Genomic DNA, 25,366 nt, shown 5'->3' with positions numbered 1-25,366 from the left:
CTGATGATATTCTGTTATTTTTGGCAGATCCGGGTCGTACACTTCAGTCGGCCTTAGATATAATACAGGACTTCGGCATATACTCTGGTCTGAAGATAAATTGGGGTAAATCACTCATAATGCCCATAGATAACATCCCCCCACATCAACAAACCCCGGTCCACCAACTAGTCTGGGCAGCCCAAATAAAGTACCTAGGTGTAACTGTGACATCAAAGGCTACCGATTTCCCTGAGCTTAATTTAGGTCCACTGGTGGCTCAGTTTACAGCGGCTTCTACTCAATGGCAGAACTTGCCTCTGACATTATGGGGGAAGATTAATATCTTTAAGATGGTTTTTCTCCCAAAATTTCTATACTTTTTCAGAAACACTCCGATCAAATTATCGAAGGAATTTTTTCGGAAAGTCAACACGGTGTTAATATCATTTATATGGGCAGGGAAACAGGCCAGAATTTCCTGGGAATCCCTCACGGCTCCACCTTCGTGTGGGGGTCTAGGCCTACCAAACCTTTGGCTGTATTATTTAGCGGCTCAACTATCACATATTCATGAATGGTTTAATCCTGATCCCGAAAACCCCAATATGCTATTACATGGCCTGCTCTTGGGCTCCTTGGAAGCTTTGGCACTTTGTCCCATGCGTAAATTGAAAGATCTACCCCAGCTTCCCCCAGTTCTATATGCCCCATATATGGCCTGGCAGTTGGCTCTCCGACTGTGCAAGGTGTCTCCGACTTTGTTCTCCCACCACACTCCACTGTGGGGGAATTCCAATCTCCCGCATCTCCGCTACCTCACTGATTTTCTGTACTGGTCCAATAGACGGATCAAAAAACTCGGAGACATTCTGAAAGATGGGGTCTTTGTCACTCTCCCCCAATTGCAAGAGATATGTCCTGACACAGTAATCAACCCCTTCAGATACTTGCAATTAAAGCATGCCTTTAAAGCTCAGTTTGATGGGTATATACCCTCCTTTCACAAATTTGATGTTTCCAGTACATTACATGCGGAGAACCCGCGCAAATTGGTATCATGCCTTTACAGGAATTTAATGGAGGCGGGGAGTACTCCCTTCCAAGTAGCCCAGCGGAAATGGCAGAGAGTTCTACCTACGGTAACTGATGATGTGTGGGATGAGGCTACTGACAAAGCCTATAATTACCTTATCTCAACGAAAGACAGGCTGATTAGTTTTAAAATATTGCATTTCTATTACTATTCCCCTCTTAGGCTGAGTAGGATCTTCCCTGATAAGTCTTCGGCATGTCCCCGGTGTGCTCAGGCTAATGCGGATTTTATCCATATGTTGTGGGAGTGCCCAAGAATACTCCGGTTCTGGAAAAGAGTGGTTTGTTTGCTTAGTGATACTTTAGCCCTTCCCCAGGTAGTCTCCCCTGAAGCCTGCCTCCTGGGGGCAATAGATGAGCTAGTTCCTAAAAGCGGTACTAGGATAATGTATAGATCCCTGTTATTTTATGCAAGGAAGGTAATTATCATGCACTGGATTCAACCTATGCCTCCCTCAATTAACCAATGGCTTAACATGGTGAATCATATGCTTCCGTTAATAAAGCTTACATATGAAGCCCGTGGTCACCCTGAGAAGTTTGACAAAGTATGGGGTCAATGGATAGACATATACCCTATGGTTTCCGGAACTGTGTGAGCATTGTAAATTGAAAGGAATGTGGTAACTTATGATGTATAGTGTCACGTGTGATATTGTGTCGCTGTGCAACCTTTGTACTTTTCTGTTACTTGTCATTTGATGTACTGCCAACTGTTCTTAATAAATAAAAACTTTAAAAAAAAAAAAAAAATATTTCATAATAGAGTGAAACTGCAACCAGTAAAAATATAATAGGTGTTGGATAGCTTACTATCCACTTGATAACCATGACAAATACTTTCACTTTACAAAGAATCAACTGATAACTGGTCAGTAATAATGTCCCTTGAAGCCAACTTTCAAGTTATATATAACATTTTTTATCAGTCATTTACACCAAAATAAATTTAAAAAAAAGTTACCAGCAAAGTCCACTAAAAAGTGTGGTTAAAAAAAACAACTAAGTTTTAAAACTTTATAAGTTGCTGGGAAAAAAAACAAGGGGACTTAAACAGTAGTTAAATGATGTATATTAATGTGCTGTTGCATGTTGTGAAAAAAGCTCAGCGAAATAGCTAAAGCACTTTAATACCTGAATCTGGTTTATAAAACAATGGCCAGAGTATGTAAGTTAATACTGCAAACTTTAAATTATTCAACAGGGAATATCCAACTGAAATGTATATGGCTGAAAAAAAAAACAAAAACAAAAAAAAAAAAACTTTTAGTAAACACGTGAAAACATGGTCTTTAGTCTGAATCACCTCATCTATTTTTTACACGAAAGCCATCAATAAAATAATGTGGATGTAAAGACAAAATCCTTTACAAAATAAAGTGAACATTTACTTTGAAGTTAGAGCAGGAGAATTTTTTCTTTTAGCAAACTAATGTGCAACAGTAACCTGCTCAACTATAACAAATTTTAGAGAAAAGACACTTGAATCTAATTTTATGCATTTTCATGACACCTAAGATGAGTGGTCAAATAGGAATCCATAGATTCCCCATAATCCTATAAGGGCATTGACTTATTTGAATGATGAAACATCCTCTATAAAGTGCTGTGATATAGGACAGTGGTACGTTATATAAATATATAGATTTCTTCTGTTCTCTGCTATAACACTACAAATGAGCGCAAACACTCATCCAAAACATGTCAAAATATATTATATAATACATAAACAGAGATCTGCCTGCCACTAATTTGTGCATGTGCCACCCAGGGAACTTGACATAAAAACATTAGGAGTGGTGAGAGGTAGACGGAAGCATATTTACTAAAGAGTAAAATTTCTCCTTGTCTAAATCGAAGTTCATTCACCAAGGCTTAGAAGGTGATTATGTTGTGGAAAATATAAATTTATGGAAAATACATAATTTGAACCGTTGCCTTTACTTTAGTAAATATGCCCCCCTTAACTGCTGCTTTTCTATCTAGGAGGACAATGGAGGTTAAAATGCCCCATGTTCCAACAGTACCAATGTGTATATTTAAACATATACAGAATAAGCATTAATTTAAGGATAGTGGCACATGGGGCTTTTTGACCCATTTCATTTAGAACAAGAAAGTAGCCAACAATCTAAGGAAGCTAAAGAGCAAAATGTTACACTTTACTGGGGTTAGCGGAGCCTGGGGATAACTGTAACAATGCTTGATTTTGATAATGTGTAATCCCTGATTATTTGCACACCTTTTGGAGGAAAAAAAAAAGTTTTTGAAAAATTATAAAAGAAAATGTAAAAATTCAGACCAATTATTTTAGTGAAAATATTCCATTTTAAAAAAATAGCATTAGGTTAAAACAAACTACACATTATAATAGTCTGTGGAGGTAGCTAATTTTGTAATTGCAAAGAAAGGTTAAAAAAAGTGGAAGTTGAGGTACAAAATGAAGAAGTACATATATTAAATGTTCTCTTAATATAGTAGTATCAATTATGAACAGTGATTCAAATGAAAGCTGCAAATTGAACAAAAGCTCTGACTCACCCTTTACAAAAGTTGAGGTAGTCAGGAAGACTACAAAATTAAAGAAGGGTTAAGCTGTGAAACAAAAGCTCTCTATCCCTTAGGCATCCCAATAGCAGGAAACTGATGATTCATTATATGCTCATCAAAGCTGTAATTGTGTTATCAACCCCCAAAGGACAAAGAATCAGGTTGAGCCATTTTATGTAACTTCACTTACCAGACAGCCACCCATACAAACAGGAGTGAATAAGTTATATGCATTAAGGATACATAATGAAAACATTTAGTTACAACTCTCATGCAAAGTTTATTATCACTTGTTCTAAACAAGGGTGGACTTGCTGTAATTGCAGTGGGGAGCCAAGCTCTCAAACTTTCAAATATGGAAATGTAAAATTAAAATATGTAAAATTAAAATCATTACATGAAATGGCTTTTCAATCAATGTTGTTATTTAATTTCTACTTAGTCTGTCAGTAAACATTGTGACTAATATAATGACTTACACTTAATTATTTCTAGCACTGTAAAGAACAAAGTGCAAAAAAAAAAAAACTATTCACATAAGTTGAACAAAATTCAAAAACGGGGTTGCTTATATGCACACCCAAGCTGTGGTGCATGTTGTCAGATATCTCTTAATATATATGATCAGGTCTTAACTAAACCATTTCAGTATTATATAGATCATTGATAGTGTTGCCACCTGGCTGGTATTTTACCGGCCTGGCTGGTAAAAATGATGGTTGGAAAACTGTGAAATAATTGCAATGTGAGAGAGACCTTGTCACCAAAAGGGATAAACACTGTTCTCTCTATCGTGCTTTTTCAGAAAAGCATTAACATTGCATGAGGTCACTATGCTGGTGTGGTTTGATGCTTTAAAACCATTGGCTTTTCTAGCTGATGTTTTGTAAAAGTCACATACTAACAAAACAAGGGAAATATCTGTGATAAATATAAGGATGGGGGGGGGCAAGTCATAAAAGGCCATGATGCCAAAGGAAAGCTATTAGTTCGAATAATGGAGCACCCTTCCTTATGAGAACCTGTGAATGGACCCAGAAATCATTATACAGAAGATATCTAGTATAGGTAAGTAATGTAACGGTTGGCACCCAACACCAGAACAAACACCAGGTACCCTGGTCTCGGCTCGTGCTTCACCAGTAGTGTGACCGCCTTTGGGCCTCGGGAGGAGCCCTTGGCTTACTTGGATGCCACCTGGACTTAAACGAGAGGTGCAAGATGAGGGTTCTGGATAGGCAGAGGGGCACGACTGTAGAGCAAAGTCTTTGGACAGAAGGTCATAGTGCAAGGCATGAGGCAATAGAGTAGTCAGATCAGGCTGGGTCGAGACAGGCAGAAAATCAGCGTAACAATTCAGGCCGGGTCTGGGCAGGCAGTGTTCAAAGTGAGGTCAGGCAGGCAAGGGTCAAAACCGGGAGATCAATCAGAAGGGATGAGGCAGAATCGGAGTCAAATAACAGGCAAGGTCAGGTTCCAGAGTTCAGAGTAGTAAAACAGCCAGGCAGGGTCAAACACAGGAATCAACAGACAAGAAGCTAAATAGCACAAAGTACAAGACACCAGGAACAAAACCTATCACGGGCAACATTAGATTAACAAATACCCCTTTAAATATTTGAATTTGGCGCCATTGCGTGCTGACGTCATATGTCAGCGCGCCTGCGCCTTTAAATGGCGAGAATGCGCACGGCACGCGCACTAGGAAGGGAGCTGGCAGGAGGAGCGGCGGGCGTCCCCGCCGCACCACTAGAACACCAAGGTAAGACTTCCTGACAGGTAAATCTAAAAAACAACTGGACTTGCTGAGTAATCAATGAAGACATTTCAGTACTCATCCGAAAAGCTTCTTCAGTTCAACTGACTGGTGTGGGAAGTTCTCGGCATATAAACTCTTCCACTAATCCAATCACAATGACCCATTGTAACTCTTAAAAGAGGTGACATCTGAAGAAAATTCACAGAGGTGTAGATTCTGTGTAGTTACCGTGATAGGATTATCCAATGTGTCAGGCAACTCCTAGAAAGAGGTGTTACTTGTGAGAGTTAATATATATACAGGTATATTAATGATTCTGAAAGTACCTGCACTCGTACACTGGTCAATGGTGGGTGCACGGTCAAAGTATAGTATACACAGTTCAAAATGGACCAGCACTCCAACCAGTTTTGTCAAGTGGTTTTATTCACACATCACTCGTGTTTTCCAGCTTTTCGGCCCTCGTTGGGGCATATATATATATATATATATATATATATATATATATATATATATATATATATATATATATATATATATATATATATATATATATATATATATATATATATATATATATATATATATATATATATACATATATACATATATATATATATATATATATATATATACATATATATATATATATACATATATATATATATATATATATATATATATATACACACACACATACACACACACACACATATACACATATACACATATACACACATATATATATATATATATATATATATATATATATATATATATATATATATATATATATATATATATAATTATAATACACTAGTTGTTTCTGGGTTCTAGAATTAAAACTATAAATTAAAAATCTTTCCTTGAGTGATGCCATAGCCTTAAATCAACAAACAGTAAACAGCACATTAGATCAAAAAGTGAGATCTGCTATTGCCTTGAACCAAGATCCATGTCTAAGAGAAAATGAACAGTTCCCAACCAAATGTGCAAGTAAGCAAAGACAAAGACCAACAGAAGGCAGACTATTTTACTAGCAAGGCTTCTTTCTCATGGTGGCTGCCTATTTTTGTCCTATGACATGTCTGCTTCCTGCCCCTGTCTCATACAAGGGAATGAGTAACGCTATGTTTGTACACATATGTACACTACAGACAGCAGTTTTTAGCCTCCCAAATCACTGTTTCCACTTAACCTGACCCCAACTGATGTTTAATCTGCTACAGAATGAATCAGAATACTTTATAATTAAAAAATCATTTTCTGGCTGGGTTTGATTTGAGGATATCAAGTATTTTTTCTCCTAAGTCTGCAACGTCATCACTGGAAAGATTTGCTTTTGACTGCTGATGCTGCCTCAGACACTGCCAGATTTAGCTGAACTCCCCAAATACAGTTAAAGATCTGTCCTGGATTTTGAGTAATGTCAAACAAGCAAACAATTAGGCGACTCAGTTCAAACAGATCAGAAATTGAACATTTAAAAAAAAAAAAAAAAAAAGATATTAGAATATACATACAGGTATGGGATAGATTATCCAGAATGCTCGGAACCTTCTGCATAAGGGATCTTTCCATAATTTGGATCTTCATTGGGTTTACTCAAAATAATTTTAAACATTAAAGTAACCCAATAGAATTGCTTTGCATCTAATGAGAATTATATCTTAGTTGTGCTGTGGATGCAGTCACTGCAGTAATGTTTTGAAAAGATAATGGGTATACCACCCTTGGAAAGGTTCCCGTATTCCCATTAGGGGCACATGCGTGCATCCACGTATGTGGTATACAGTATTAAATGCACATGTGGAGAAAACTATCCAGTGCATGAGGGATAGGCTTACTGAACATAAGTCAGAAATCAAGAACAAATTAAATCAACCTGTTGCTAAACACTTTAATGAAAGTGGTCACACTATAAGTCAGTTACGCTTTCAAATCCTATATTCAGTCCCGAAAAGGAGACGTGGGGGAGATTGTGATAATGAATTATTGAGTAGAGAGGCACAGTGGATCAGAAGATTAGGCACTTTGTCCCCACATGAACTGAATCATGAATATGATTTGAATCAATTTTTATTGAAATAGATTTTAATTCTGGGTTGATCTTGCTCTTTTATAGGTTGTTACATGGGCATTTATATTCTTTCCCTGGGAGCTGGTTGATATCTATATTGGACACATCAATATGGAGATAAGTTATTTTATGATACCAGATGGATACATTAGAAGATAATGATCTCAGGATGTTATATGGATACATGTTGATACTATTGTTAAAGGGATCCTGTCATCGGAAAAAATGTTTTTTTCAAAATGCATCAGTTAATAGTGCTATTCCAGCAGAATTCTGCACTGAAATCCATTTCTCAAAAGAGCAAACAGATTTTTTTATATTCAATTTTGAAATATGACATGGGGCTAGACATTTTGTTAATTTCCCAGCTGCCCCCAGTCATGTGACTTGTGCCTGCACTTTATGCTGCTGTTTTTCCTTCTTTATGTAACTGAATGTGTCTCAGTGGGACATGGGTTTTTACTATTGAGTGCTGTTCTTAGATCTACCAGGCAGCTGTTATCTTGTGTTAGGGAGCTGCTATCTGGTTACCTTCCCATTGTTCTTTTGTTTGGCTGCTGGGGGTAAAAAGGGAGGGGGTGATAATACTCTAACTTGCAGTACAGCAGTAAAGAGTGATTGAATTTTATCAGAGCACAAGTCACATGACTTGGGGCAGCTGGGAAATTGACAATATGTCTAGCCCCATGTCAGATTTCAAAATTGAATATAAAAAAATCTGTTTACTCTTTTGAGAAATGGATTTCAGTGCAGAATTCTGCTGGAGCAGCACTATTAACTGATTCATTTTGAAAAAATGTTTTTTCCCATGACAGTATCCCTTTAACTTTACTAATTTGTTTTTATAAAATCTTGTTAAGACACCAAAGGGCACTGTGTCTCATGGTATTTCATGCTTGACAAAGAGTGGAGTGCCGCTCGAAACGTTGCATTATGTTGCTGTCCTGCAAATAATAAAGACGGTTTTACTAAAGTTGGAGTGCTGTTTGTTGGAGGAAATTCATGTCTTGCGGTTGAGCCTTTATGAACAGGCTACAGGACGTGCACCCAAAAGTACAAATTGGCCAAAACCGTAGGTGCGGTTTAATTGCCATTGTATATCTTAGTTGAAATCAAGTACAAGTTTTATTATTACAGAGAAAAAGAAAACAGGAAATTGTTTTTTACTTCCCGATAATTTCTGCTTCCTGGTCACCTTCCATGGTAGCAGTCACCCAATGGATTTACCCTCCCTCCAGGCCAACGGACAGCCCCCCCCCTCAAGCAAGTTAAAAGAGACAGCCTCTCCCATACTCACTGTACAAAAAGGTAAAAAGCTTGTCCACTTGGGGTGGGAATTCCCTGGTGAATGCTGCCATGGAAGGTGTTTAGGAACCAGAAATTATGTTAAGTAAAAAACAATTTCCTGTTTTCCTTGTAACCCATTGTTTGAATTCACCCAATGGACACTACCAGAGCTTAACCAGGGAGAGACCCCAGGCAAAATGCTCTGAACAAAAACAAACTTTATTCAGCAAAATGTACAACTGACTATAAAACCTTCTTCTCAAAACTAGCTTCTTTAGAGGGATATATATACTAAGGAAAAGACACTTAGGGGCAAATTCACTAAGCACCGAAGCGCCTAACGCTAGCGTCAATTCGCTAGCGTTGGCCATTTTCGTTACTTCACAAATTCACTAACGAACGCTGGCGTAAATTCGATAGTGTTACTTTGCACCCTTACGCCTGGCGAATTTTCGCAAGGGACATAACTAGGCAAATTCACTAACGCGCGCATTGTACTGAACGCTACCTTTTACGCTAGACTTCCTTCGCCACCTCAGACCAGGCAAAGCGCAATAGAGTACATAGGGATTGCTTCAAAAAAAGTTCAAATTTTTTCTAAGTCCCAAAAAACGCTGGCGTTTTTTCTATATTATGGGTGATAGGCTGAAAAAGATCGAAAAAAATCTTTTTGGGGCTCCCCTCCTTCCCCCCTACATTTCCTAACTCATGGCAACTTAACTATACAGTGGGCACATGTGTAGGGCAAAAAAAAATTTTATTTGATGTTTTGAAGGTTTCCCAGGCATTTGTAGTGATTGTACGTATTCCTCCATTGAAATTTGAATTTGGCGCCATATGCAAATAAACCATCACTAGCGTAACTTCGCTTCGCAAATCAACGCTAGTGCAACTTCGCAACCTTACGCTACCCCTGAGCGCAACAAAGTAAATGCGGTAAATCCTTCGACCTCGATATTCGAAGGATTTTACTTCAATGGTCGAATATCGAGGGTTAATTTGCCCTCGATATACGACCCTTAGTAAATGTGCCCCCAAATACCATATATATTACTATCCATAGATTTAACTTTTGGAAGGAGCTTAAAGGAATTGTTCAGTGTAAAAATAAAAACTGGGTAAATAGATAGGCTGTGCAAAATAAAAAATGCTTCTAATATAGTTAGTTAGCCAAAAATGTAGTGACTGGATGTGTAACATAAATAGCCAGAACACTCCTTCCTGCTTTTCAGCTTTCTTAGTTTACACTGACTAGTTACCCTGGTTACCAGGCAGTAACCAATGAGAGACTTGAGGGGTGGCCACATGGGTCATATCTGTTGCTTTTGAATCTGAGCTGAATGAGGAGGATCAATTACAAACTCACTGAACAGATATGTACCATGTGGCTCCCCTTCAAGTCGCTGACTAACTCAGAGCTATAGAGCTGAAAAGCAGGAAGTAGTGTTCTGGCTATAATATTAGACATCCAGTCACTCCAGCCTTTATATATTACATTTATGGCTAACTAACTATATTAGAAACATTTTTTATTTTGCACAACCTATCTATTTACACACTGAACTGTTCCTTTAAAGGCAGGCCTAAGCACCACCTTAACTTTGATGGTTTGATGTTTAATGTTTAAATGGTTCTGAGGGACACAACGAAGCCAGTTCTCCCACTCTACAGGCTGAAGTAACTGCAACCAGCAGAACAACATTCAGAGTAAGGTTCCACAAAGAAGTCTTCTCGAGTGGTTCAAAATGTGATTTTGTTAATGAATCTAAGATAAAAGGTAAGTCTCAAAGAGGTGAAATATTTCTGTTGCAAGATTTTACTCTCATCAAGGCATTAAAAACATTTCTGAAGTAAAGAATGTAAAGCCCAAGTTCTTTTTGTTAAAGGGACAGTAACACCAAAAAAATAAGTGTTTAAAACTAATGACAATATAATGAATGTTGTCCTGCACTGGTACAACTGCTTCAGAAACTGCCATTCAAGCACAGGATCCACATTAGCTAACAGATAAGTTCTGAAGAATCCCATTGTATACTACAGAGCTTATCTGTTATCTACTGTGTATCCTGTGCCTTTTCTTCTTTTTTTAAAACTATCGTAGAGTTTCTGAAGCAAGTTAAGTTTCCTTAACTGAGAAGGATCTAGGGGTTTTTGTAGATAACAAGTTGTCTAATTATGGGCAGTGTCATTCTGTGGCTACTAAAGCAAATAAAGTACTGTATTGCGTAAAAAGTGCATAAACTCAAGGGATGAAAACATACTTTTGCCGCAGGTCCTGGTAAGGTCTCATCTGGAGTATGCAGTGCAGTTTTCTGCTCCAATCCTTAAGAGGGATATAAATGGGCTGGAGAGAGTGCGGAGACATGCAACCAAACTGCATAAACTCGAGGGATGAAAACATACTTTTGCCGCAGGTCTTGGTAAGGTCTCATCTGGAGTATGCAGTGCAGTTTTGTGCTCCAGTCCTTAAGAGGGATATAAATGGGCTGGAGAGAGTGCGGAGACATGCAACCAAACTGGTTAGAGGGATGGAAGAATTAAATTATGAGGGTAGACTCTCAAGGTTGGGGGATGTGCAAGGGGACATGATTACACTTTACAAGTACATTAGAGGCCATTAGCAGGGGACCCTTGTACCCATAAAGAGGATTATCACAGCAGAGGCCACCCCTTCAGACTAGAGGAAAAGAACTTTCATTTGAAGCAGCAGAGGTGGTTCTTCACAGTGAAGACAGTGAGGTTGTGGAATGACCTGCCAGGTGATGTTGTGATGAGTGATTCTGTTAATGCTTTTAAGAGGGCTTGGATGATTTCTTGGACAGGCATAATATCAAAGGCTATTGTGATACTAAATTCTATATTTAGTATAGATATGGGTATATATAATTTATGTGAGGGTATGGAGGGGTGTGTGTATGTATGCTGGGTTTCATTTGAAGGGGTTGAACTTGATGGACTGTCTTTTCTTCAACCCAATTTAACAATGTAACTATGTGAAGACCTCTCTCATATCTGGAGAAAAGGAAGTCCACTAACACAGAGGCTGTTGGAGAACTGGGGTCTTGCCCAGCCAACAATGTAAACTGCACAAACTTGTCCCAAATTTTGTAGTACTGTGATAAAGTTGATGTTCTTGATTTGAGAAGGAAATCCACTCTCTTCTTTTAATTTCAACTTCCTCAGCCTCTCCCTTTCAAGCTCCTCTTGATCGAGGATAGGTGGTCTTTCTGGAACTGAAACAACCCCTGGGTCAGCCACTCATAATCTTCCAGGGCTTTTTCAAAGTCAACCTGTGAAGCAACAGAAATCAAGGTCGCCTTTGCCAAAAGGGTTCCACTACTATTGTATCAGCTGCTTCCAGATAAGTGGAATTGGGGGAAACACATAAATCAACCCCTTTGACCAATCTTGCCTTAGACTATCTGTGGCCACAGCATCTCTGCATGGTTCTGGCAGTTTCTGATTTGAATGGACGCCATAGTGTCCACATCTGGCACCTCCCACGTGTCTACTAAATCTTGAAAGATGTCTTTGTGAAGACTCCATCAGGTGGTATTGTCTGGCATTATTTTACATTCAAACAGGGCATCTCATATTGCCCTTAGCACCACAATATTTGAGGAAGTTTGCTTCATCATCCAAAGCCTTGAGCAAACAGCACTCCTAAGTGAGCCCCCAGCCGGTACCTGACGCATCGGTTGTCAGGCCTGTCCACTCTGGATCTTATAATTGAGAACCCTTTTCTGAGCTTAAACCAGCATAACTCGACCTTTAATTCCTGAGGCAACCTCAACTTCTTGTGCAAGTTCTGCTACGGATTCTTTATTCTTCTTAGCAAGAAATGTTGCAGATTTCTCAAATGCAATCTTGCCCACATTACAACCTGAATTGTTAAGGACATCAACCTCAGGACCCTCAGATAGTCACTACTTCTTTACTCCTGAAGTCTTCCACTGTTGGACACAGATTGCTTTTTCTCTACACTCAATAATACATCCATCCATGAACTATTGTTGCAGAAATCGAAGCCGCACAACTCTTCCAATGTCACTATGCCAGAACACACGGACATCCCTTCCGGAACCAAAAGCACACACTCCGAAATCCCAACCAGTGGGAGGTAAAGGCTTGGCATCCAGCTGTTCCTCCGCAACTACCACTGCCTTATCTTGCTAACCCCACCACGGATAATAAAAGAGAGAGATAAAAAGCCCCCTCCTACTGGGAAACAACCACAAGGCAGAGCACACTTCCAAACGCCTCCATCCATCGGCCTTCTGACGGAAAAAAACAAACCCTGTCCATTGGCCCGGAGGGAGAGTTTACCCATTAGGTGAATGCTTGCCATGGGTGATGAGGAAAACCCATTTTAAAAATCAGAATTATTTTATTAAAATGGAGATTAATAATAATCCCATAATCTAGAGCTTCCCATACCTGTATCATTACAGAAACTGCATATAGAACTGGATATTGTTATAATGAAGAGAAAAATATGATAATTTTGACTCAAGCCTAAATTGAATGTGCCACATACACTATTACGAACTACATTCACAGTAATGTACTAGACCAAGACTTCCCCTTTTACGAATAATGAAGTACATTTTAATCAATTCAAAGCACTTTTGAATTCTACAGATATTTATAAAAAAAAACCTGACATGATCTGAACTTGTATATTCTTAAGTACTGCTGAGAGAGAAATTATGACTTTCGTGTTATCACATATACAGATGAGTATGGTGCCACCATGTGGCTCTTATCTATCTATGCATGAAAAGAAAGTGTTTAGGTCAAGGAACTTCCGAAGTAGAAAAGTAATGTTGTAAAAAAATATCTTTGGACATTTTAACTGGGCTAACCTTACTGTGTTTTAAAACACATTTCACAAAATATTTACATATTTAATGCATTTTCTAGTATTTTTAAATTTTTCATTGTATTTCTGCTTTTTTAACATTATACCTAGTCCTATAATTTAGCAATTATGAAGGAATTATTCAATTCTGTTAAAAATAAAAAAAAAAAGCTTTGGAAAGAGCTCATGAACCTGATATGACCTTATAGTTTGAATAATAATAATAATTTCAAAGACATCTGCCCACCACTATGCAAAATACTTTTCTCCTAAAAGACATCTGCCCACCACTATGCAAAATACTTTTCTCCTAAAAAAATCTCGATCATAGCAGTTTCCTATTCTATAGCAATTGCAGTTAGATTTATTGAATCAGTCTCTCGACTGAAGGAAGATCACTTAGCATATGGGAACAAAAAAACCCTTTCTTGACCAATATCTGTCCATGGCTCTTTCAGAGGAAATTCCTGCCTGAGGACAGACAGCAATTGGCCGTGGATGTAGCACTTATTCTTGTGCAATTGTATAGTTGGGCCTAATGTAGAATGTTAGAATTATAAATGTTTGGCCAGTGGCATTAGTAGAGGTTAATGGAAACCACAGCACATTCCATTTAGGCGCCCCAAAGTATGGTTAAGGTGACCATTTCTACCGAGACATATTGAAATTGCTTATTAATTAGGGCCCCCACTGGGCTATCTATACTACTGAACCTGACTGCATTCACAGGGTCTGTTTTCTCTGTAGTTACGCTACTGTGTTTGGGACACCAACATAGCTGGCAAAATACACAAATGAGTTGTTATTCACGTAGTTTGCAACTTCACTTTGACTGTAACACATATTTAAATGTTCTTTTGATCTTCATTGATGAATATCAGACTAAACTAAAACTACTGTATCATACTTTTTGAAAGAAAATGCATGTTGGAATAACTGCTGTACCAATAAGTCACACAAGATGGCAATACAGTTTTACAAAAAACATGTTAAACAGATATTGAATATTAAAGTTTTATTGCATTGTAAGAGACAAAGGCTAACCATCCAACAGAATAATTAAACGTATTAAATGTAGCCAGCGAGAAATAATTTGTACTTATCTTACTGTGTGATATATAAAACTATTCAATTCAGGGAATTAAGGGGCTTATTTATCAAAGGTCGAGGTTGCGAGTTTTTTTCTACCTCAAATAAACTCACAATTGGAATGATTGCTTATCTATTCAAAAACTCCAATCAATGCAATTGTGTGTGTGTGTGTGTGTGTGTGGGGGGGGCTCAAATACTCATATTGCTTGAGTTATCAACAAGAATCAAACATGAATAGCTCAAATTTGACAACCACTGAAAACCCCCTGAAAATCAAATGGTTCAAGGGACCTTTGCCATTGACTTCTACATGACCTCTACAGGTTTTAGCTGTATTTCGGATTAGAGCTATTTGCAACTTCGGGGCATAATAAATCTCAAAAAAAATGTGAGCGTTTTTTTTCAACCTGAAACTCGAAAAACTCAAAATATTTGTGAAAACACAACTTGACCTTTGATAAATCAGCCCTAGGTGTTTCATATGAGCAGCTCATGAATTAGGGATGCACCAAAGTGCTGTGCACTTTCCAAATAGCGGAAAGACTTAAGCCATGGGCTCAGAATGCGGCAGAGCTAAGCAACAGGGTTTTCTTGTAAAGGACATTAGCAATACTTAACTTGTGCAAAAATATTACTTCTATTATAATTATCTTCGAACACATTTATAAAGTAAAGGGTATGTAGGGACCCCTAGGGTTAATTTGCCCCTACGGCTTTAAATCCCTACCCGTCCTCATTTTCCAAGTATTTTTCAGTCAAAACTTGAATTTTAGGGTTAAAAAAAATTGCATTTTTCTATTTTTTTTTTCTTTAAAACTAAATTTTTCGAGATTTATTACACCTGAAGCTGAAAATAGCTTGAATCTGAAAATACTCCAACTAAAACCTGTCTAGGTCATGTAGAAGTCAATGGCAGAGGTCCATTTGAAGATGTTTGTAGCCTTCATAATGTTGTGAGGTTTTTTTTTGGTGGGTTTTGCTCGGAAACTTGATTCGTTTGAGTCAATTCGTTCTAGTTTTTTTTTCTGCCGAAAACTCAATCAATTCAAGTATTCAAGTTTTTCACCCTGACTACACTAATTAGAGCTTTTTCATAAATTAGAAAACATTTCAGGTATAAAAAAAAAAAAAAACTCAAAAATTCTACCTTTAATAAATAACCCCCTTAAAGTGGACCTGCCACCCAGACACAAAAATCTGTACAAATTAAAGTCCTTTTCAAATTAAACATGATATCCAATTTCTATTTTTTATTAAAGCATTCATAGCTGTTATAAGCTCATTTAAAAATTTCAGCTGTCAATCAAATATTGTCTGCCCCTCCTCTATGCCGTGGGCATAGAGGCGGAGCAGACAATTACTTTCCATTCAGCACTTTCTTGATGTCACTGCTCTCCCCACATTCCCCCGTTCTCTTCACCATTTAATTGTGTAGCCAGTGCATGGGGATGGAAATCTGGTCCCCCATTCTGGTGCACAAACAAGATTCTTAGATGATAGCTTGTATTAATAACAGTGTCCACAAAATGGCTCCTGCCTGCTTGTTATAATTATGAGTTCCCAGACTGATGGAAACAAGATTCAAATAATTTATACTGTGTAATTAAAGTTTATTTTCCTTGACTAATGTGGTAAAATATTATTTGGAATAATTTTTCTGGGTGACAGGTCCCCTTTAACCCTTTCGCTGCCAGCCAATTTGGCCAAGTTGGAACTTCTATTGCCAGACCGTTTTTGAACATTTTTTGCTCTTTCACTTTAGGGGACTTTCCTGGGGGGGTCTTTTAGTTTACCCATGAAAACAAGATATTGTTTTTTTCAGGACAACCTAAGCTTTCAAAATATGCTAGAATTTAGTTGTCATTCCAGTCCTGTAAAAAGATATGGGCTTCTAAGTGTATAAAAAAAACAAAAAAAAACAGTTTCACATGATACAAACGCATATATCAGAAGCATAATTTATTTTATGCATGAGAACATGGCAGATTTGGAAAGTTCTGTGTCTCCCGAACAAACCAATACCAAATATATATAATTTTATGGAGATTTCTCACTTCGATAGTTGAAAACTCTGAAGCAGTAAACTACCAAATTTCCAAAGCACCGCTCCACAAAACAGCATACATCTGATTTCAAGGCCAAACATTCCACTTACAGTAGGTTTACCCTAAAAAACTACCCCTCATTGGAAAGAACAGATTCCAACGAGTTCAAAATGGGTAAATATATATTTGTACTCCAAACTACCAAGTTGCAATTCTTTCCTAAAGTTAGCAGTTTTTATAAAAATGTGTTACATTTTTGAAAAATTACCTCAAAGTGTCCAGTCTACAGCATTGTATCTCCCACATATCATTATATACCAAGATACAACACCCCAAATATGAAAGCCCAGGGTCCGCTGAACAGTTTGATGCCCAATATGCATAGGTGGACCTAAATATGTGGAGTATAGGGGCCCCAGAACGAAGACACCCCATATGAGTTATCAGTTCTGGAATTCCAGATACTGCAAAATCCGCACATTTACATCATTTTTCAAGGGGCAAAAGTACAAAAATGTATGTTCACCCCAGAAAACCATATGTTTTTGGAAAGTACACATTCTGACGAATCTAATATGGGTATGCACGTCTTTCTACTCCAAAGTACCAAGCCGCAAAGCTTTCCTACATTTGGCAATATTTACGACATTACAGAAAATCACCTCAATATTGCAACTCTGAAGCATCGTATCTCCCACATGTCATTACATACCAAGATAAAACACCCTAAATATGAAAGCCCAGGGTCCGCTGAACAGTTTGATGCCCAATATGCATAGGTGCACCTAAGTATGTGGAGTATAGGGGCCCCAGAACGAAGACACCCCATACGAGTTATCAGTTCTGGAATTCCAGATACTGCAAAATAAGCACATTTACATCATTTTTCAAGGGGCAAAAGTACAAAAATGTATGTTCACCCCAGAAAACCATATGTTTTTGGAAAGTACACATTCTGACGAATCTAATATGGGTATGCACGTCTTTCTACTCCAAAGTACCAAGCCGCAAAGCTTTCCTACATTTGGCAATTTTTATGACATTACAGAAAATCACCTCAATATTGCAACTCTGAAGCATCGTATCTCCCACATATCATTACATACCAAGATAAAACACCCTAAATATGAAAGCCCAGGGTCCGCTGAACAGTTTGATGCCCAATATGCATAGGTGCACCTAAGTATGTGGAGTATAGGGGCCCCAGAACCAAGACACCCCATACGAGTTATCAGTTCTGGAATTCCAAATACTGCAAAATCACCACATTTACAGCATTTTTCAAGGGGCAAAAGTACAAAAATGTATGTTCACCCCAGAAAACCATATGTTTTTGGAAAGTACACATTCTGACGAATCTAATATGGGTATGCACGTCTTTCTACTCCAAAGTACCAAGCCGTAAAGCTTCCTACATTTGGCAATTTTTATGACATTACAGAAAATCACCTCAATATTGCAACTCTGAAGCATCGTATCTCCCACATATCATTATATACCAAGAAAAAGCACCCTAAATATGAAAGCCAAGGGTCTGCTGAACAATTTGATGCCCAATATGCATAGGTACACATAAGTATATGGCGTATAGGGGCCATAGAACGAAGACAGTTCTGTAATTCCAAATACTGCAAAATCAGCACATTTACAGCATTTTTCAAGGGGCAAAAGTACAAAAATTTATGTTCACCCCAGAAAACCATATGTTTTTGGAAAGTACACATTCTGACAAATCTAAAATGGGTAGGCACGATTTTCTACTCCAAAGTACCAAGCCGCAAAGCTTTCCTACATTTCGCAATTTTTATGACATATACAAAAATCTCCTCAATACTCCAACTCGAAAGCATTGTATCTCCTACATATCAATATATAGCAATATAAAACTCCCTAAACATGAAAGTCTGGGGTACGCTGAACAGTTTGATACCCAATATGCATAGGTACCCCTAAGTATGTGGCGTATAGGGGCCCCAGAAAGAAGACACCCCATACGAGTTCTGTAATTCCAGATACTGCATAACCAGCACATATACAGCATTTTGCAACAGGCAAAGGTACAAAAAACTAGGTTCACCCCAGAAAACCATATATTTTTGGAAAGTACACCTTCTGCCGAATAAAAATTTGCTAAAACTGTCTTTCTACTCCAAACGTACATACTGCAAAGCAACGCTAAAGGCAGTGGTTTTTATGATATTTCTGAAAATCTCCTAAAAATATTGCAGTTGGTCGCATTTATCTCACCCAATTTCTTATATACAATTAGAAAACACCATAAATATTGACGCTAAGGGTCTACTGAACAGTTTGATGCCCAATATGCATAAATATACCAAAGCAGGTGGGCACGTGCGGACCCCAAATGAAAATCGTGCTTAAGAATTTCCTCTCTGTCAATTCGCCTTCTGTGAAGATAGCACTCTGACTCCATATAATGTGCCGTAAGACCCCCTAACAGTACGAAGACCCCCCAAAACCATATATTTTTGGAAAGTACACATTCTGCTGAATAAAAATTTGCTATAACTGTCTTTCTACTCCAAACTTACATACTGCAATACTATGCTAAAGGCAGCGGTTTTTATGACATTTCGGAAAATCGCCTAAAAATATTGCAGTTGGTCGCATTTATCTCACCCAATTTCTTACATACAATTAGAAAACACCATAAATATTGACACTAAGGGTCTACTGAACAGTTTGATGCCCAATATGCATAGATAAACCAAAGCAAGTGGGCACGTGCGGACCCCAAATAAAAACAGTGCCTAAGAATTTTCTCGACTGTCAATTCAACTCCTGTGAACATAGCACTCTGACTGCATATAATGTGCCGTAAGACCCCCTAACAGTACAAAGACCCCCCAAAACCATATATTTTTGGAAAGTACACCTTGTGCCGAATAAAAATTTGCTAAAACTATCTTTCTGCTCCAAATGTACATACTGCAAAGCAACGCTAAAGGCAGTGGTTTATATGATATTTCTGAAAATCACCAAAAAATATTGCAGTTGGTCGCATTTACCTCACCCAATTTCTTAGATACAATTAGAAAACACCCTAAATATTGACACCAAGGGTCTACTGAACAGTTTGATGCCCAATATGCATAGATATACCAAAGCAGGTGGGCACGTGCGGACCCCAAATGAAAATAGTGCTTAAGAATTTTCTCGGCTGTCAATTCGCCTTCTGTGAAGATAGCACTCTGACTCCATGTAATGTGCCGTAAGACCCCCTAACAGTACGAAGACCCCCCAAAACCATATATTTTTGGAAAGTACACATTCTGCTAAATAAAAATTTGCTATAATTGTCTTTCTACTCCAAACTTACATACTGCAAAGCAACGCTAAAGGCAGCGGTTTTTATGACATTTCTGAAAATCGCCTAAAAATATTGCAGTTGGTCGCATTTATCTCACCCAATTTCTTACATACAATTAGAAAACACCATAAATATTGACACCAAGGGTCTACTGAACAGTTTGATGCCCAATATGCATAGATATACCAAAGCAGGTGGGCACGTGCGGACCCCAAATGAAAATAGTGCTTAAGAATTTTCTCGGCTGTCAATTCGCCTTCTGTGAAGATAGCACTCTGACTCCATGTAATGTGCCGTAAGACCCCCTAACAGTACGAAGACCCCCCAAAACCATATATTTTTGGAAAGTACACATTCTGCTAAATAAAAATTTGCTATAATTGTCTTTCTACTCCAAACTTACATACTGCAATACTATGCTAAAGGCAGCGGTTTTTATGACATTTCTGAAAATCGCCTAAAAATATTGCAGTTGGTCGCATTTATCTCACCCAATTTCTTACATACAATTAGAAAACACCATAAATATTGACACTAAGGGTCTACTGAACAGTTTGATGCCCAATATGCATAGATAAACCAAAGCAGGTGGGCACGTGCGGAACCCAAATAAAAACAGTGCATAAGAATTTTCTCGGCTGTCAATTCGACTCATGTGAACATAGCACTCTGACTGCATATAATGTGCCGTAAGACCCCCTAACCGTAAAAAGACCCCCCAAAACCATATATTTTTGGAAAGTACACCTTGTGCCGAATAAAAATTTGCTAAAATTATCTTTCTGCTCCAAATGTACATACTGCAAAGCAACGCTAAAGGCAGTGGTTTTTATGATATTTCTGAAAATCGCCTAAAAATATTGCAGTTGGTCGCATTCATCTCACCCAATTTCTTACATACAATTAGAAAACACCCTAAATATTGACGCCAAGGGTCTACTGAACAGTTTGATGCCCAATATGCATAGATAAACCAAAGCAGGTGGGCACGTGCGGACCCCAAATAAAAACAGTGCATAAGAATTTTCACCGTCAATTCGCCTCCTGTGAACATAGCACTCTGACTGCATATAATTTGCCGTAAGACCCCCTAACAGTACAAAGACCCCCCAAAACCATATATTTTTGGAAAGTACACATTCTGACGAACACAGAGTTGCTAAAAATATGTTTCTATCCCAAATTATCAAAGTGTAAATGAGGCTAAAACATTACATAAGGAAAACAATGCAAGCATAAAACTGCAATAAAAATCACAAAAAAGCAAATACAATTAGGAAAATCAACGAAATAACAAAATAACTGATCCGACAGCGTGGTTAGAGGTCAGAATGCTTGATCCAGTAGTCATGCTGTGAAATCTAAAGTTTTTAGGGAAATAACATAAGGGAAACTTAGAAAACGAACTAAAAAAACCCCTATAAGTGTGTGTTTGTGTATGCATGCATGTACAGCTCTAAAAAGTGTATAAATATTTGCATATATGTATTTGAGTATGTAATATATGTGCAAAAGTTTGAAAAATCAAAAAAATCAGAAAATCAAAAAAAAAAAAAAAACTACTTTTACTAGTATGTGTACTGTGTATATGTAAATGCCTGTAAATGCCTGTAAATACCTGTAAACAAGTAAAAAAAGGGGCACTTACCAAATCTAGATGAAGAGGAGTCCTTTTCAGTGCTTTTCAGTTGAAACACGCCGAGTCACAGCACCAGGAAGTGCATGGGCGGAGCAGGAACATGTGCTGTGCTGATGCTTGGGACATGGAAGCTGCTGAATCGGTTGCTGCTGTTGCTGCGTCTCTCTGCGACTCTGGAGTGGAGGATCGCCGATCTTTTTCAGGTAAGCTCGTTGCCTAGGGGGTTCTGCTGCTAGCTGCTCCTCTCTGCACGCTGATTTTGCAGTGTGTGCAGAGAGAGAGCTGTTTTAGTAAAGAACGTAGCTCCTACGTTCTTGGCACTTAAAGCCTTTTTTCAAAGAACGTAGGAGCTACGTTCTTGGCAGTTAAAGGGTTAAAGGAAAACTATACCCCCAAAATGAACACTTAAGCAACAGATAGTTTACATCATATTAAGTGGCATATTAAAAAATCTTACCAAATTGGTCTATATATTTAAGTAAATCTTGTCTTTTTAAATCTCTTGCCTTGAACCACCATTTAATGTTGGTCTCTGTGCTGCCTCAGAGATCACCTAACCATATATACTACAGCTCTAACTGTAACAGGAAGAAGTGTTGAAGCAAAAGACAGAAATCTGTCTGTTAATTGGCTCAGTTGACCTAACAACTATAGTTTGTTGGTATGTTTGTGTGCACAGTGAATCGTACGATCCCAGGGGGAGGATTTAATTTTTTAAAATGGCAATTTTCTATTTAGGATTACCCAATGGCACATACTACTAGAAAAGTATATTATTATGAACATTGTTTATTTACATGAAGCAAGGTTTTACACGTGAGCTATTTTATGCAATATCTTTTTATAGAGACCTACATTGTTTGGGGGGTATAGTCCACATGCCTGCACCCAATTAAAGAGGTATAAAATATATAAAAATTACACATAACATGCAAATGGCAGGCAACAAAGAAACACTCTCATTACAATATGAAAAGGTATTTTGAAACATTCTCACCAAATTACAGAATATAACCATTTGGATAAATTGCATTTATTTTATTATACAATTTGAATGGTTTTACTGTTGTGTAGGAAATAGCAATGCCCTAGTATGTTCTGTTTCTGCAGAACAAGAAGGCTAATAAGCAATATGTCCCTTTTGCATACAACAGTTTTAATTAAAAAAATAATAATTTGGGTTTCATGTTTAATTTGAAAGGCAATTTTATAATAAAGCTTTTTATGTCTGTGACAGGTCTAATTTGAGTGATTTTTGTAAGTGCTATAATAAGGATATTATAGTTAGTTAACACAACCATAAATTTTCAGCTATACTGTATGCTACAAAGGCAAGATCATGTAATATTTGTGATAGTTCTAAATGGTACTGTTGGAGCAACATTGGCTTTAGCAAAAGCAAACGCTTCTGTGATTGTGATAAACACAGATTTCTCAGTATAAACTCAAGCTGTAATCTTAGCAAGAGTGGTTTATTAATAGGTTCTTTGGCAGATTACGTTTATGATGCAACAAGACAGACATAGGCCCATGGGGAGAAGAGACGTTTTAGTTGGTTGGCAGTGCCTCTCACAATTCTAATGGCCACATTTTTTTTTTCAACAGTTCACAGAAAACGATCATTTAAGTCTGTGATCTTTTCACATTTAGGTGGAATAGTGGGGAAGTAGAAGTATAGCATAATTATTATGTATAGTTCAGCCATTGCTAATTCAGTGCTTAGGAATTTGGATACTGTGACGATAAGGACCCAGCTAAATAGGCAGCTAAGTTAAATAGCATTTCCCTGTGGGAAGTAAAACAAATGAATAACAGCCTACTGTGCAGAATATTACTTTTCAAGTAGTGCTATTCCGATAACTAATCATTTGGCCACATTTTAGATTAAATTACAGATATCAGTAATCTTTAAAACGTTTTTATACCAGACACCACCCAACTCATCCCCTAATCTTAACAGACAAAGCACGGGTGATTGAAAGTGTGTATCTGCCCTCAGACAACTGCCCGAATATAAACTGGTGTTTTATTAAAAAACCCTTTTTTTTTTTCTTTTTTTTTTACAACCAAGATAACTGCAACTGAAGAGGCTCTACACCAATTTATGAAATTTCCCCCTAACCAGGGAGTTTCAAGAATATATATCAGTTTCCTTTATTTCATAGAGAAAACATATTTTTGCAGTGCTTTGACCCTGAGCCGTGGAGATTAAAAATTAAGATCTCTATCACTAACACAACACACCTGAAAACAAGCAGACACAGGGAGAACATACAGACTCCCTGCACCTTGTAGATTGTGACCAAGGCAGATTTCAAGACCCTGGCAATGCAAGGCAGCAGTGCTAACTACTACACTAAACAAAAAGCAAAAAACAGAGAAACATATTCTAAGTTTTAATGTTCTACTGCTCTGAAACATTAATGATTAGCATATATAGCATATGAAATATACAGTAAGGAAAGTGTTCAAGAAGACATGCTGATGTGCTGTAGTGTTAAAGTTCTGCACCTTGTGTTGATCAGTACAAGGTACATATATATATGCAGAGCCTCCATCAGTAAGCAATAGACTCCCATGCTAATTAGTTACCAGGGCCCCCGAGCAGCTCAACAGTCACCTGGGCCCAGTAGGTGGTGGGCTCTCCCAACAAATAAAACGTGGGCCAAAGATATTGGGGAAAAATGCCCTTCATGTGCACTGCCAAGCCTCTGATCTGAACGAGCCAGTCCTGAATTATGCCAAAATCCTGCCTATGATACACCCAAACTACTTCCTCACAAGCCCAGTCCTCTTTGCCATGGGGCACCTAACGATAAACCGATGGTGGCCCTGAACACCTATACATACAGAGAATTGATTGCACCCCATATTTAACCAAAACCATTCTTGCTGCAGTTATGAGGTTTATTATATGTAATGTTTGCGACCTACTCTAATTGCTTACGTCATACCTCTGTTCGGTGCTCCTCTTCTGTAAAAAGCACACCAGCCTGGGGTACTAGATTGCAGCCACCATCTACCAGCTCCAAACTGAACAGGCACATGGCATGCCTAGAAAGATGGCAGCAGCCCTCACATTGATGAGTAGAGTCACTAGCGGAAGTTACTCAAGCTTTTTTTGTACTTTAATTAATAAAAGAAACCGAATACGATTGCCATTAACAAAGATTTATGTTTACTAGCCTAGTTAAAATGGTCATATTTTTACAAAATAAATCAAACCAATGTAATGTTAATTTAAGAAAACATCTTACCAAATAAAGTAGAAAGGTATGAAGACCTGTTCCAAGTCCAACTGAGGACAGTATTCCTAAGCCTACCCAGTAGGCACACCATAAACATTTTTTCTCAATATACTGCACACACTGAAAAACAGGGAAACAATGCAATAAAATTATAAATGAAGGCAAAAATGTTAATTTGTACATGCAATTGCTTCAAAAGCAGGTGGCACATACAGATTCAGTTAAAAAAAAAAAGAATAGGTTTACTTACAAGGCCTCACATTTTTTTTTTGAAAATGAAACCAAGATAGTTATATACATCACATCATGTTGTATATAGTTTTAGCTTTGACATTTTTTCCGGCATTAATCTACTTACCTATAGTTTTTGAACAGATATATATTACAAGAGAGTATATTT

At 37.7% G+C, this 25,366-nt stretch overlaps 1 protein-coding gene across 4 annotated transcripts in view; it reads right to left on the bottom strand.

Moving 5' to 3' along the window:
- Positions 1–25,366, bottom strand: part of vmp1.L (vacuole membrane protein 1 L homeolog) — a 127,668-nt gene that overhangs the window by 90,818 nt on the left and 11,484 nt on the right. For all 4 annotated transcript variants that reach the window (NM_001091697.1, XM_018245001.2, XM_041580959.1 and 1 more), the window contains 1 exon segment: positions 24,976–25,086. In NM_001091697.1, the coding sequence (NP_001085166.1) occupies positions 24,976–25,086 (111 nt within the window).

This window comes from Xenopus laevis, chromosome 2L, assembly GCF_017654675.1.
Source record: "Xenopus laevis strain J_2021 chromosome 2L, Xenopus_laevis_v10.1, whole genome shotgun sequence".
NCBI classification, from domain to species: domain Eukaryota; kingdom Metazoa; phylum Chordata; class Amphibia; order Anura; family Pipidae; genus Xenopus; species Xenopus laevis.
This window is presented reverse-complemented; position numbering and strand designations above follow the sequence as displayed.